Raw genomic sequence first — 15,326 nt, forward strand, 5'->3', positions numbered from 1 at the left:
ATTTTAGGATACTGGTCGTTGCTCTAGATTTGTAAAAAACTTTATGAAAATCGCCAACAGAGCCGATTCAATAGGTACGTTCAACTTGTACGCTTATATTGGACCGAAGGACTTACAGCCTGTTCAACAAGCGCAACACAGGCCGTTACCCGTCAAGTACAATCGCTTGCACAGGCTGAATTTTCAAAACTACCGCTTGCAGAGAAAAAAACCAAACGTAACCTGCTAATTGAAGAGATTTCCCAACGCAACCGCAGTTAAGAGCGAACTATGCAAAATGCTTTGGCAGCTCAGTTCACTAAACAGACGGCTGTACTAAACATGGTCCACGTCACTACACTTCTGGCGGCCTTGATTCGCCATTCACGCTGCACCGCAGTCGATGACTAACCGTGAATCAGTGATTCTCTGCAAAATACTCTAACAGTTCGTGACGGTCTATCAAACCAATTGTTGGTGGTAAATTAAAAACTTAGAAATATTACTTTTCGTGCTGGTGGTCCATGGAAAAGCAGAAAATATGTTCCGCTTCAGATTTTTAAATTTTCGCTAGATTGGCAGTTGGCCAGAACTCGATGCCATTGCTTACATGGAAAGCTGCCGCATCGTTTCGTTTATTGGCAGAAAAGCCCGTTTTGGCGCAAATATCTGACTATGCAGTCACTATTCCGCAACTGCTCGCCTCCTAGTTTTCAACCGAATTAATGATTCTCCGCCGGTAGTCAACAACCCAAAAAAACTCTTTGTTTTAATTTATTCAGTTGGTTGCTAGAAGCATAGAAGTTTTAGCCATTTAAATCCTAGTATTTTCAAATTCACGGAAAGATTGTTTTGCTGTAGATGAATTAACACACTGACTTATACAAATCGCATATGCCGATTTAACCACACAGGATCCGAGAAGCGCCGGCACACATTTCTATTTTAGAGGTCGAAGTTTTCGCAAAGCGTGGTTTGCCTTAATTTATTGCGCAAACGATTTATCGGTTCAACACCTCATCCGATGTCTGTTGGCAGCGGCAACGTAACAATAACGCAGTAGCGGTTACTAAATGGATAACTTTCTTGGGTAAAGGATACCATGCTTTTCTATGGTTTTTAGTTTTATTCGGTTGATTTAATTCTGAAGCAAAACAGCGGTCGAGTAACTCATACTTACCATGGTTTTGAACACCAAGTGCCCGTTTCCCGCATATGAGTATGGCTGGTAATCCACGGTCGTTTTTGGTCTCATCGTACTAACTCAACGTGACCTGGCGCGATAAAGTTTTAGTGTTTTGGTATTGATTTGAATAAGCTTACCAGAATCTTCGGTTTATAATAGAGTTCATGGATCGCGTGATTATCTTCAAAAAATTTCTACAACAATTTCCTCGAAAGTCTTTAAAAATTTAAGAATTTTGTTAAAAGTCGTTTCAAAATCAGGAAATTTCACCGCTTTACTTACTACGTTGAACCTTGTCCAACATACGCAATGCTCGTGAGGGCAAGGCTACGTGATTAAATTTCTGTGAACAGTGGTGTATGTAATTGTAAAGACCTTTGAGGTAGATCTCCTTTCTTTTTCTCCGCAAAAAAACATGAACGTTAAACGCTGACGTTTATTGTTTTTGTTCTTTTGTTTTCAGATTTATATAAACCTTCAGAAATGAGCCTGTTTTAAAGTTTGAAATAGGGAGTTGCAGCCCAGGCCGAGAAACTTTCTTCCAGCAGTCAAATAATTTCTTTTTCATTTGGAGAACTGATATCTGAAATTTCATGCAGAATTTATTAAGGTTTTGTAATATTTATTGAAAAAAGTTTGAAGTGAAAAAAGTAAATGTTTCGTTCTACTTGATGCTTCAATTGCGCACCCGCTTTGCTTAGCCCTCGGTTTTCCTCGCAACGATAGTTCGCTACCGAATATGATAATGTTAACGAAAAGTTTGTCCGTTAAAGTTACCTTTTTAATAAAAAGAACAACGGAATGCTCTTGTTTTACTTGCTGGTCCGCTCGCTTCAGAGCGTTTGTCTCGGCGCAGATTTGCGTCGCCTTCGACTTCGTATTCGGTTTTCGTAGAGACGATAGCACGCTGCCGTATCATCACAATAACAAAAAGTTCAAGCGGAACTGTAAGAAGAATCTTTTGAGAATAATAGGACAATAGAATCCTCTCGTTTTGCCTGCTGCTCCGCTCGCTGCGCTGCGCTTGCTCGCGCCGCAGCTCGGCGTCGCCTTTGGCTCCGCCTTCGGTTTCCGCTGCCGTATCAACACGGTAACGAAAAGTTCAAGCGGAATTGTAAGAATTTCTTTAGAATAAAAGAGCAATAGAATCCTCTTGTTTTACTTAGTGCTCCGCTCGCTGCGCTGCGCTTGCTCGCGCTGCAGCTCGGCGTCGCCTTTGGCTCCGCCTTCGGTCTCCGCTACCGCATCAACACGGTAACGGAAAGTTCAAGTGGAACTGTAAGAATTTGTCTAGAATAAAAGAGCAATAGAATACCCTTGTTTTACTTCCTGCGCTGCGCTCGCTTGGTCCGCAGCTTGGCGTCGACTTTGGCTCCGCCTTCAGTTTCCGCTACCGTATCAACACCGGTAACGAAAAGTTCAAGCGGAACTGTAAGAATTGCTTCAGAAAAAAAAGGCAATAGAATCCCCTCGTTTTACTTGCTTCTCTCATGCTGCACTGCGCTTGCTTAATGCTGACGTTATTAAAGAGGTGTTTTGCTATGGCAACGTTTTAAAACATATTTTAAACAACTGCTCAAAAGCCTCAGAATCCTTTGGATTTTGTTTAAAAATTTACAAATTCTTGAATGTGCGCTTTTTAAGCGTACCCCTTCAAATAATGTTATAACTCACAACCTTCGTGATCGCGAATTTCCGTTGTTAATTCTTGATTAATACCAGTGTTAGTAATTCTAAATTTAATTCAGGTAAGCTTTTTTTAAGATTTTTACATCCTTTTTTTGAAGCAATAATCATTTGGTTGTTCGCGGTGCAGCCTGGCGTCGCCATCATCTTTCTTATTGAAGCGGTCAATTATTAAAGTAACAGCAACCCATTGGGACAACTGCCGATGCTAAAAGTGAGCAATAACGGTTACGGTGACCCGAAACGATGAAAAAAATATGCACGGTAATCTATTACGGTAACGGTAGCACTAACAGTATTCCGCCATAGTAATACGTTAAAGAAAATAATTATCCGTTGCATAAAACGTAATCTGTTATGGTAACAGTAATCCCCTGCTAAAGTAACGTATTGCGGGTACGGTAATTTTATTGATAAAATTTAGAAATGGTTGCAGGAACTTTCACGATAAAAGGTTCCCAAAACGTTCCCAAAACGCCAACCAAACAATGCCGCAAAAAAATCATTCCCGGGTACAAATTTTACCACGCGTATATCACTGGGTTCGTCAACACTGACCCAGTTATATTTAACGTTGCGGTTCCCGAAAACTGTTCCTAGCCTAAAAGAATTTGGACTGGGTCCCCGTATATTACATTCCGGTTCGTCAAAAATGACCCGGTTATGATTTACGTTACGGTTCCCCAAAACTGCACCACCCGGGGCCGCTGAAAAAATTCGGACCGGGTCCGAATTTCCGGACCCCCCGTATATTACTACGGCGGGTTCGTCAATAATGACTGGGTTATAATTTACGTCACGGTTCCCCAAAACCGCTCCACCTGGGGGTCGCTAAAAAAATCCGGCCCGGGTCCAAATTTCCGGACCCCCCGTACATTACTACGGCGGGTTCGTCAATAATGACCGGGTTATAATTTACGTCACGGTTCCCCAAAACCGCTCCACCCGGGGGCCGCAAAAATAATCCGGCCCGGGTCCAAATTTCCGGACCCATCGTATATTAGTACGGCGGGTTCGTCAATAATGACCGGGTTATAATTTACGTCACGGTTCCCCAAAACCGCTCCACCCCGGGGCCGCTAAAGAAATCCGGCCCGGGTCCAAATTCCTGGACCCCCCGTACATTACTACGGCGGGTTCGTCAATAAATGACCGGGTTATAATTTACGTCACGGTTCCCCAAAACCGCTCCACCCGGGGGCCGCTAAAAAAATCCGGCCCGGGTCCGAATTTCCGGACCCCCCGTATATTAGTACGGCGGGTTCGTCAATAATGACCGGGTTATAATTTACGTCACGGTTCCCCAAAACCGCTCCACCCGGGGGCCGCTAAAAAAATCCGGCCCGGGTCCAAATTTCCGGACCCCCCGTATATTAGTACGGCGGGTTCGTCAATAATGACCGGGTTTTAATTTACGTCACGGTTCCCCAAAACCGCTCCACCCGGGGGCCGCTAAAAAAATCCGGCCCGGGTCCAAATTTCCGGACCCATCGTATATTAGTACGGCGGGTTCGTCAATAATGACCGGGTTATAATTTACGTCACGGTTCCCCAAAACCGCTCCACCCGGGGGCCGCTAAAAAAATCCGGCCCGGGTCCAAATTTCCGGACCTCCCGTACATTACTACGGCGGGTTCGTCAATAATGACCGGGTTATAATTTGCGTCACGGGTCCCCAAAACCGCTCCACCCGACCCGGTCTACGCGTTTGCGCTGGGTCCAAATTTACGGTCGAACACACATTTCCCCATTGGGTCCGTCAATTATAACCCGGTTAGGTTTACGATTTTAAACTACCTTCTCAATTGCTTCAGCGGGGGGCTGGGCCCCCCGCACCCCCTGCTTATTGGGGCTCCGCCCCAAACCCCGGCCAGGGGCTTCGCCCCTGGACCCCGGGAACCCGGCTCTTCGGTTCGTCACGTCACACATTTTAAATTAAAAACGCTTCGCTCGCTTCGCTCGCTCGCTTGATTAACAGACTAAAAAAATACAAACACCCGGCCCTTATATGCCTTATCAAACTGTTTTCCGCTTTCTTTCCACTGTTTACGCTTATTTATTACGAATTTAAACCGACCAATCCGGATGAGGCAAGACCACACCCCGGAAATCGGAAAGTGCTACTTGGACCAAAGGGAAAAAACTTTCCACATGCCGCAAAAATCAAGCAGAAGTAAAATTCACATCAAAAATTTTAAGTCGAATTTCTTGATCCAGTACCCAAAGTAGATTTATTGCTTTACAAAATTTTGTACGCCGTCCACAGTTACATGGTAATCAGTTTTTATTCTTCGCTTTATTCACTTACGATGGATTAAAGTTAGTTTGCAGTTGGAACAGTAAAATTGTAAAAATCGGTGACGTCTCTTAAAATTGGAAGATCTGGAAGATTCTTCTGGATTTTTTCAGTTGTTGCGCTTGTGCCTCGTGCACAACTGATTCCACCTTTACCGTGATTGTGATTTACCAGTGCCACCCTCGTTTTTTGGACTACTTTAGTAGGCATTCTTCCCTCGAATCCTCAAGGCCGGAGGACGCAGTGATCTACGCCTATTTCCACTAAATATTTCATTCCCCTCGGAGCCCCGTCAGAATGCCTGCAGATCGCGGAGAGCCTGATCTGTCGCTGCCTGTCTACAATGAAATGGCCGTAATGCACAACATGGCTGCAGTGGACTACTGTCGGATATTCACGGCTCTGCTCGGCGGTTCCACAGCGGGAATTCTCGGCCTGACGGGACTGTATGGGTTCTTGTTTTTCTTCCTGGCCAACGGACTGGCTGGAGCCTTCGTACTGCAGAAGTACAGTGCACAGTATCGACCCTACTTCAAGCAGCTTTATTTAATATTTTCCCATGGACTCTTCGGGAGTTTGCTGACATACATTCTGTTTTGGACGTTTTTGTATGGCCTTGTTCATGTCTACTGATGCAGTAGCAAAGATGTGGTTAGCAATTGACAGTATCACGGTATTGAGTTTTAGTTTTCACCGCTTTGTTTTTTACATTAGCGTTGTTATTCTTATTTATTAAACTTTTGTCTGTGCAAATCAAATTGTTGGTTCTGCTCTGTAGATGTGATTTTATCGGAAATAGTACAGTACATCATTTTATAGACTCACGCATAGTTTATTCTTTACAAGGGCGCTGCTTACATCAAGTTAAGCACGTACCCACAGGAGACCCTGAATTTAAATGGAATCGATTGTACGTATTCGTATCCTAAAAATTCTCCACTCCAAAAAAGAGCGCAGAGTTTCTGCTTGCATTGTATTCAAAATTAGAAGTTCGCGCGTGTCTGAAGAATTTAAATTTTGTTAGTTCGCATTTTGGGACACTAACCCTAGGAACAGTCAAAATAAACGTAGTCGCGTCATCAGTAAAACAACATACAGTGACCTACTGATAAATAGTGTATGTGCGGTCAGGAAAAAATTACATAATTTTTAAAAATTATTTATTTCACATAATGAATTATTAATCATGCCTTTCAGATAAGAGACAAAAGGACGCTCGTATCACTTACTTATTTGAGCGCACAGCAGTATAATATAATGATTTTGATAATATCATGATTGTACGTAAGCAACAACTTTTTTGTATACTCTGCAGTCGGCACTGAAAATGTAAATTACGGTTACCTACAGGCTACATGCTGACCCGTACTTAATTTATTTTAAACGCGTTTACCGTGTGACTTACGGTTTGTTAGGTTAAGTTTGGGAATTTTAAAAAGGCTGAAGGAAGAAAACGATTAATTAACATGCCGTGTTTAATGCAGATAATTAACTCATGTAGTGTGCTGTACAGATAATTTGTTTTCGATTTTTGTTAAACGCTGTTCCAGGCCGAGCAAGTCATGCCGAAGTTGCAACACATTTGGAAAGTGTGCGCGGTTAATGTAAAAAACTTGAATAGAGTGATAGTTTTCAAAGCATGTACAGTAAGTATCACGTGAATGCAAAACTTCTGAGTGTCATCATAATAGCGCGTACGTATTAAAAAACAAGTCATGAATTGTTAATGAATTTCTGTCATTCATTATCCCTGTCATACCATCGGTTTTAATTTTGGCCGATTGGCATCGTATACTATGCAAATATTCGACGGCTACTCCACCCATTTTCACCATTAGCGTTGATTATATTACTGCACACAAATTATTGATCCGCAGGACTATCGATTTTGAATTGGCCCGGTTACTCAGCACAAATCTTGCACGTCCAAATTATAATATCGCGTCATGACTTTTGTAAGCGGCATATGTGTACGGATGTGAAAGTCTTACCGCATTAATGCATTAGAACGATCACTGCGCAGGTACTCACATGTACATCCACCGTTTTTGTGCTTACCGGCTCGCTGCGGCTGATCACCCTGCGACGATGTGGATAGCAGATTGCTTTTAAAGTCGGGTTACGCTTTGCCTTTACCTTTACCTTACAATTTAGTAGCCTGCAACTGATTCATCATAAAATCGCTTGAGACACCACTAACCGCACTTGATCAACGGTAGTTTTTTCTCAACGTATGCCGAATTTTTGACAAGAACGCTTCATCCGCATAACTCACACCTACTCGGCTAAACGGCAACTTGGCCCAATCCGTCACCTATTTCCTAGTGTAAAGTTATGTTTTTATAACACTGCTTAATCCGTGTTGTCGTTTTCTTGCCAAACAGATGGTTTGCCAGAGTTTACCTAAGCACGAGCACGTTCCTTATTAACGAAGGCTCACCGGGGTTATATTTTCCCAGCATTACGGTTGTGTGAGAGCGCTGAATTGACCACCATTAAATTGTTCCCTGTGGATTATTATTATCGTTGATTAGCTCGACAAATACCGGTACAACGTGAACATATGGTCGGGTCAAATCTTCGCCTTCAGTTTTTCGAATGGCTTTTCCCAAATTTACATCGGATCGATTAGTAAGGTATCATCCATCCTTCAATGCCGCACTGCAGTCTACGCCAGACGTTCCAGGATCCCAGACTGCAGCATCATTCGCGGCAAGCTCTCGATCTCTGCCTGCACAAGCCCGGTCTAACACATTTTCATTTCCGGCGTTATTCTCTATCCGTGAAGGAAACACAGCGGATGATGTTTATGTGAAACGGTTATTTCTCCATTCAGCGCTAGTTCATACTGGAATGGGAATTATTACGGTGTTACTATCCGTAATGTTAGGTATGATTTATTTTCTGCTACGCCGGCACGGTCAGCACTTAAGTACCTGATATTATATTCAGAATGATATTGAACCAAATACAGTATCGTATATTCGGAATTACATTGCACTATGATGTAACGAAATATACGTAATATAGATACGATACTCGTATATATAACACTGGAATACTGCAGTGACATAATATAGTAGAAGACAAGCGTATACTACAAGGGTAAAAACGTGTGCTGCGCTGCTTTCAGTTTGTGCGTGCACTTTGGCACTTAAAATTGATGATTTTTAGTAAGCAAAAAACTGCAAAAGAAATAACTTTAGCTTTTAGTAGACATTTGAAAGTTCATTGCTTGAATATAGTTCTAAAACCATAAAATTTACTGGATTTATTGAACGTGAAAAGAGTGTAATCACTTCTAGTTGAATGCAAAAATTTACAATTAATGTTAATACGTGGAACAACTGCACCGCTGATCTAGCGATGGGTTGCCCGTTAACTAATTAGTTAACGTAACCAAGCAATCGATTCTATAATACAAAGTTGCACTTCGCTCATAAAAATATATTCATTTGGTACTACAACGTTAGTAATAAATGTCATAATAGAATCTAAAGATCACATCATTTTATGCGCCAGTGCGCACAGCAGATATCAATTTTCGCCGTAATTATGTGCACAGAAGCATCCAAGACTGAATTTTCAGTGTCAACAAGTGCTTAACGTTTTTTATTCTGACGGACGGTGACAAAGAGAATGAGAAAAGTTTATCTGGTGCAGCAGCTTGACCCTGCAATGTAATACAGTTGTTACCGGTTAATCAGGAAGTTAAGACCCTCCTAAGTTGTGAACCAGTAACTTGTTGGGCGAAGATTTTCAGTTACGGCAGCTGCGAGTGTTGCACGCTTCAGTGCGCTGCCGGAAGGCGATGACCATTGTTCAGTGTGTTGGCAATTTCAACACAATATGTCCATTGCAGTTGTTAAGCACGCTCTACATACAATTGCGACGCCGAATCTCATAATACTGTCTACACTTGATACACACCTTTTTTTATAAATTATTTAAGAAACTGAAGGTAGTACTAATTTTTTTGCGAAAATGGAGTTTACCTTGCCGATAGTCCATAGATGAATGAACTGCGGAAATAAACATTTTATACGCTGCGCAGTGCATAAGCAGACTAAAGCAGTTATGTGATCATATTATGTCGTAAAATTACATTAATTACACCCGTATTAATGTAATTTTACAATTACTCCTGACCGGCAAAAGGCTCGCACATATAGTGAACTGAACGTCATGTTAACTGGCCAATAAAAATGACAAATTCTAATGCTGTTGCTTATAATTAGGCACAACCGTGACGGAAGCCCTTTTGGCGGTATGGCAGTTGTTTTGCGGTATTATCGGCTTTAGCGCTCTGTGCCTAGAGCGTCCGCCCACCACCACCTCCGACTCGCGCCCAGTCTTTCCCACAACAACATGGCTGCGACTGTATTCGTGTATGACGGCCATCGCTGTTCTGATCTCCATTGGCACCTGTGTCCACGGCATTGTTATCCTGTCGGCCGCCTCGCAGTTAGCCGTTCCCCGCATGGCTGACTACGTGGACGCCGACCATATGGCCATATGGTACATCATCCTGGGCGTGTCCAACCTGGTGGCCGGATTGGGCGGGGCCGCCGGAAATGGGGTACTGCTGCGTAAAATGCACCTTACCTGGCAGAAAGCGCAGACCACAGCAGCACGCAACAACGCCGCGGGGACCACCGTCCAGGTTGTGGGAGGACCGCCCCGATATACGGTGTCGGCCGGGGATGCGGAATTAACCGGAGCACACGCTACCGGCAGCGGACATGATCTCCATTCAGTGGCCAGTAATTCGCCGCCGCCGGCTTATGCTATCAGTCCGGATCAGGTGGTGGTGTTGACCAGTGAACCACCGCCGAGCTACGAAGCATCGCTGCATACGCCTGCCGTTTTTATAATTAGCGCAAGCAGCTCTGCACAGACCGGTGGCAAATAATACTTACATACCTCTACGTGTTTTGTCTTTCCCTTTCAAAATTCATAAATTTGTAATTCTTGATTTTTTGGATTGATAAGTCGGCGTCGCGATGAGTTTAACTGATCCATACTGACGAAGATATTTGATACACTTAAATTCGGGTTGTATTTGTTGGTGATTGTATTTGTTTGCGCAGTTTTGTCTAGCAGAGACATTCATAATTAAATCTTTCGTGAAGTTTTGATATGGCTGACCATCACAGACATCACGACAATCTCCTTAATTATAAAAATCTCCTTCGGTCGGCGAATGCTAATAATTTTCAAAGAATACATATGCAATTTTGTACTAAAATAAATTACTTACTTTTACTTTACTTTTGATATTTTTATATATTTTTACCGGAATGTGCATTATTCATATCTCCCGTTACGGACATGTTTATCGTTTATTAACTTGATCTGCCGGCAGTGTTGCACCAATCTCCCTAAATCCATCATTACTATAGGAAAAATACTGAAATTCCGTCTCTTCGGTAATAGGTTTTTGTTTACATTGACTACGCCGTCTCAGCATGATCATAAACGCCGTGGCGATCAATATCATGGTCAACGCCGCCGCTCCAATTGTTACACCGGTGATAAGCGATACATTGCGCACTGGCTGCTCATCCGTGCTGTCCGTTTTGCTTGGCTGAGCATCAATGACCACTCGTGCCGAACGATTGGCCTGCAGATAGCCAAGATAGCCCCGATTATCCATGTCCGATGGATTAATCGTGGCACTGTGCAGCTGTACAACTTGCAGGGTGAATTTCGATGGCTCATCCACGAAGGACCGATTGCCAACTTCGTAGATGTCGATGTTGACCTCACCGGACGATGGCGGAATTGTTGATAGATTGTTGAAGGTCGTCGAAAGGTCACCGAGCTGGCGGGGAGTGGGGATTGCCGCAGGGACTGTGGGAGATGATTTCGTTGTCTTGGTTGTGTTTCCAGCATCAGGAGGTGCTACGTCTATAAGGTCAGCATTGATCGGAGGACAATTGGTGGACTGTATAATTCGAAGGTTGTCGATGGCTGCAACCAAAAATCAGTTCAGCTTCCGGGAGACTGCAGTAAAATTTCGAGCCATGCGAGGACAGACTTATTTCAATTGACAAATAAAATAAGTGGCTGATTTATATTTTTTTGAATATTTTGTTCGTAAATCTATCACAACTAATGATACCAGTAATACCGCATACCAATGGCGCCCTAAGATCTAATTAATTTTGATCGACGGATATGCTCATTCACAAAATTGTTTAATAACGGGACCTACCGACATCTGCAGAATATGGAATTCCTTTCTGCACCTCAATGGCTACCTGCATAAAACCAAAAATGCATTATATATCTAGAGTAGTGCATCTTCAATAAAGAACTACGAAGATTAGTTTTGACGAAGCAGGCAATCGTAGAGCCACCGTAGAGGTACTTACAACATGTTGACTGCACAAGAACAAGACGTAGAATAAATGTAAGTGCCTGAATAATCTAGCGAGAGATGGTAAGATGTTTCGGCTGGACACTAGTACCCGTATAATTTTGGAAGGCAACGGGACTTGAGCCATCATCCATTCATCACTGTTGGTACTGTTGACACGAAATAGGAAATCACTTTCCCATATAGGTGCGACACCGGATTGTTCCTGTCCTCTAACGGTTAAATTTCCTAAATATACCAAATCAGAGTTTGATTTCTGTGGCACAGAAATTCCATATAAGTAAAGTAAAAATTTAAATTGCTATCCGGTATAGTTTAGGTTACGTTTTGGCACATCGAAATATGTAAATATTTGATAATTCATTTTTAGATAATTTGTTTCTTACTTATTCGGATGCCATGCATGTAATATCGAAATAACAGGCATGAGTTTCCTTTATCACTTGGTAGGGCTGGAGAAATCAAACTGGCAGTATCGCTTGGCTCTCCATAAGACGACGGTCTTGCATACAGATAATCTGCCAGGTAGAACAGCATTATTGTAACTCGTACCGTACGATATAAATATGCAAATTAGCTACATTAAACATAAATCGATGGATGAGATTTATATAGTCTACTGTTTAGTTCGAAAGTTTGGAATGGCTTTTAATTATCGAGGTTCGAAGTTATATTAAGTACTTAATTAACACTTACAACAAGCTGATTTCAAGTATAATTGATAATACAACCGCTACCGGTAGAAAGGAACAAATTGATAAGGATGATGATACTGATGATTGAGCAGTAGTTAGTAGTATGTAGCTGTACTTCTACGCTTCTATGTTCTACACGCAGTGACTTACAGCTTCCGCTAACAGCTTTGGGTGGTCCACTGTGGTCTAGTCCGTTGTGTACAGTCCACCTGTAGATTGCATCGGAATTCTGAACCCAAATGCAGGGTTTTCCAATATCAAATTTCTCAAAATCACAGTCAAATCCGTTTTGATTAGATTCTACGGGCAAGGGAGGTGAATTATTGCGCATACTGTCCACGTTTAAGGCTTTTATCTTGGTTGCCGGTTTCGCTGAAAATGCAAACTATAGATGATGCAAAAATATTAATACAAGTTTTGAGATTATCTCTTTTTCAGTGAAAACATTTTTTGTGTAAAATTCATACTGACTATATCTTCGGATACCAAATTAAACACACTACGACTGTGAGCTATAATACGAGTAAAATTAAAATTTGTGCATTAGCGGTAAGAGGAAATGTTCGCTTACATCTGCACACAGGAAGTGATCCATTCCAGTGCGTTCCATTGCAATACAAAACATTTGGTCCCAAGCGTTCAAATCCTGTGTGACAATTCGCAAATGCGACACCCTTTCCCGAACCCTGAAAGACGAGATAGCCATTCGGCATACTCCGTAGTGGTGGACATCCTGGCTCTACAATTAGAGTAAGAAATTCTTTGTCGTTACTTATATGCATAGTGGACCCACGTTAAGATAACTAATTCACCGAAAAGAAAATTTTCCTTTACGGTTTCGTATTGGTTTTGCTGCTAGCACCAGTTTAACGCGACTTGTGTACATAGTGTTTCTGGATAACAACATGTTCAATCTGCATGTTGCCCTTTAATACATTGCCTTCGTATGTGAATCACTTAACGATAAGTACCTTCGTCTGGTTAGTACAGACACGTATGCTTTATTCCTTTATTGGTAAAATTTATAATATACAATTATGGTAATTAAGTATATCTCTTTTATTTAAAGTATCTAGAACTGTCAATATTGATTAAATACAGTATAATAATTGAACATAACGGACACAGATTGTTTTTGTCGTTTCTAATAATTATTAGTAATTCAGTATAACAACATTATGGTTCCATATTGTTGATGACATTGCTGCATGTACGTACTTAGTGTGAGTGTGCTAACAATAAAAACAGAAGCACTGCTGGAAACTAAAGTTTCGATTCTTTGAATGCATACGGAGACACGATTTTGCACATTATTCAACTAAGTACTGTCAGTAATTTTAATTTGAACTGTCAGGGAAGAAACGATTTTAAACGCTTTACCAAAGAAATGAGCTCAGTTTTATATATCCGTTCCATTTAGCTAGTGTATTAGTGTAACGCAGTATAAACATTCTAAAACAGTATACAAACATTAAATAAAGCTGCGCCTAGTAGATTGATCAGATTTTCTCAGACTGACTCATACCTATTATTTCTGTATCGCATGAACCAATTCCGAAGTGCATCAATTAAGCATAAATTACGGTATAGCACAGATGGCAGAGATTAGTCCACATTCAACTGATACTATCGCGTATTATCCTGGGACCCGCATTATCATAATAAACAAAACCTCATCTGCAACCTCATTGATCAAGCTATTTCCAGTGCACTCTAACTCCTTAACTCGGTAAACACAAACATCCAGCTCACCCACTGATAAAGCTGGCCGCAGAACAGCGAAACCAACTATACTTCGAAATAATTCTTATTTAAATGGTTTTTAATCGCTGTCCATAAAAATAACTTTGTTGGAATTACCAACTTGCGGCACTTTGTCCATGTATCTGTAACTGTGTTTGGCACTGTACTTGACCACGAAAGACGGTTATACTGTATACCGGCACAATTAAATGCATTTATGTTGTAAGTTTAGCAAAACCCTTTTCAGATTTCCGTACTACGAAGATACGAATACTATATACAGTACCACATCGTATCTTATTTGCAACCTAACTGTACAGTGCACACCTATAAAATTATTGTACAGCGGATAAAAATTGAAAATTCGCGGAACGGTGATATGCGGCAGAGTTAAGTTTCTGCACACTATGCAGCACAGGTCTGATGTCGCACTAGGCGTACCTGTATTATAACAGAGCGGTGCAGGTTGATCCCATGTTCCACCGCGACAGCGAATGGTTGGTTGACCAAACAATCGAAAACCGGGATCGCACGTAAACAATGCCCTCTTCTCTTCGGTTTTGTAAGACACTCTCCCATTAATGATAGGTACGGCCGGGCATGGTGGGTCAGCGACAGCATACGGAGACACGTAGCTCCCAACCGGTAAAACAAATGCGGTGAAGAAAGCGTAAAGAAAATTCCGACGATCCATGGCAGTGATGGCACAGTTATATATACAGCGCTAATGGTGCAAAGAAAAACGAATTCGGATTGCTAAATTGGGAACGGTTAAAATCGCCGACGCGGCGACACATACTAGCCAAACTGTTTCGATAAACGACACTTTTCACGAAAATATTCGAAAAACACGAAGCGATGCATGATGGCGCAATGTTCCTGTCTGATGTGTTATGGAAGACAACAATAACAGCTGAGATCCATTAGTTTGGCTTTAAATTCCATTTATGCAGAGACGTGCTGTTGCATGTGACGGTGGGAAAAAAGAAGACATGTTTACGATGATGAGCATCAAAATGACCAGTACATACGGGAAAATGTATCCAGCAGATTAATGGAATACAAGTATGTATTTATGCCGGTATTTATACGGCAATGATGCGGATTATATGGAGCACGATCGGCATGCGATCGCGCTGGTCAGCTGAAATGTTGAAATGGCCAGTTACATCCCTGTGTGCGCGCCAGACTGGATCAGATGGTTTTAAACGCGGGTTGAGACTTGAGACTTGTAGCCCAGTGATTAACAAGGATAACCGTCGCGATGGGCTGTTTGGTAGTTTAAGCTCTAATCGTGTAATGGAATCTTTCGGCCCGCACAACTGGCGAATTATCAACTTTTGCAATAGCCTACAATTC

General features: G+C 41.9%; 2 protein-coding genes across 5 annotated transcripts; one reads left to right on the forward strand and one right to left on the reverse strand.

Moving 5' to 3' along the window:
• Positions 1-7,104: 7,104 nt before the first annotated feature.
• LOC129586821 (uncharacterized) lies at positions 7,105-10,275 on the forward strand. 3 transcript variants are annotated; one of them, XM_055480266.1, is made up of 2 exons: positions 7,105-8,037; positions 9,386-10,275. In XM_055480266.1, exons 1-2 carry the CDS (start codon positions 7,746-7,748, stop codon positions 10,057-10,059), a joined length of 966 nt encoding a protein of 321 aa, XP_055336241.1. In that variant the 5' UTR covers positions 7,105-7,745; the 3' UTR covers positions 10,060-10,275. The 3 variants fall into 3 exon arrangements, with proteins under 3 accessions (XP_055336241.1, XP_055336242.1, XP_055336244.1); XM_055480267.1 differs by lacking the exon at positions 7,105-8,037 and adding an exon at positions 8,600-8,827; XM_055480269.1 differs by lacking the exon at positions 7,105-8,037 and adding an exon at positions 8,858-9,108.
• A 173-nt stretch (positions 10,276-10,448) lies between these two features.
• Positions 10,449-15,326, reverse strand: LOC129586773 (uncharacterized). 2 transcript variants are annotated; one of them, XM_055480177.1, is made up of 7 exons: positions 14,409-15,326; positions 12,796-12,963; positions 12,375-12,596; positions 11,916-12,047; positions 11,525-11,757; positions 11,365-11,410; positions 10,449-11,120 (listed from the first exon to the last, which is right to left on the reverse strand). In XM_055480177.1, exons 1-7 carry the CDS (start codon positions 14,659-14,661, stop codon positions 10,483-10,485), a joined length of 1,692 nt encoding a protein of 563 aa, XP_055336152.1. In that variant the 5' UTR covers positions 14,662-15,326; the 3' UTR covers positions 10,449-10,482. The 2 variants fall into 2 exon arrangements, with proteins under 2 accessions (XP_055336152.1, XP_055336153.1); XM_055480178.1 differs by having other exon boundaries at positions 11,621-11,757; positions 14,409-15,322.

The sequence above is a fragment of the Paramacrobiotus metropolitanus genome, unplaced genomic scaffold (assembly GCF_019649055.1).
Source record: "Paramacrobiotus metropolitanus isolate TYO unplaced genomic scaffold, Prichtersi_v1.0 Parri_scaffold0000022, whole genome shotgun sequence".
Taxonomy (NCBI): domain Eukaryota; kingdom Metazoa; phylum Tardigrada; class Eutardigrada; order Parachela; family Macrobiotidae; genus Paramacrobiotus; species Paramacrobiotus metropolitanus.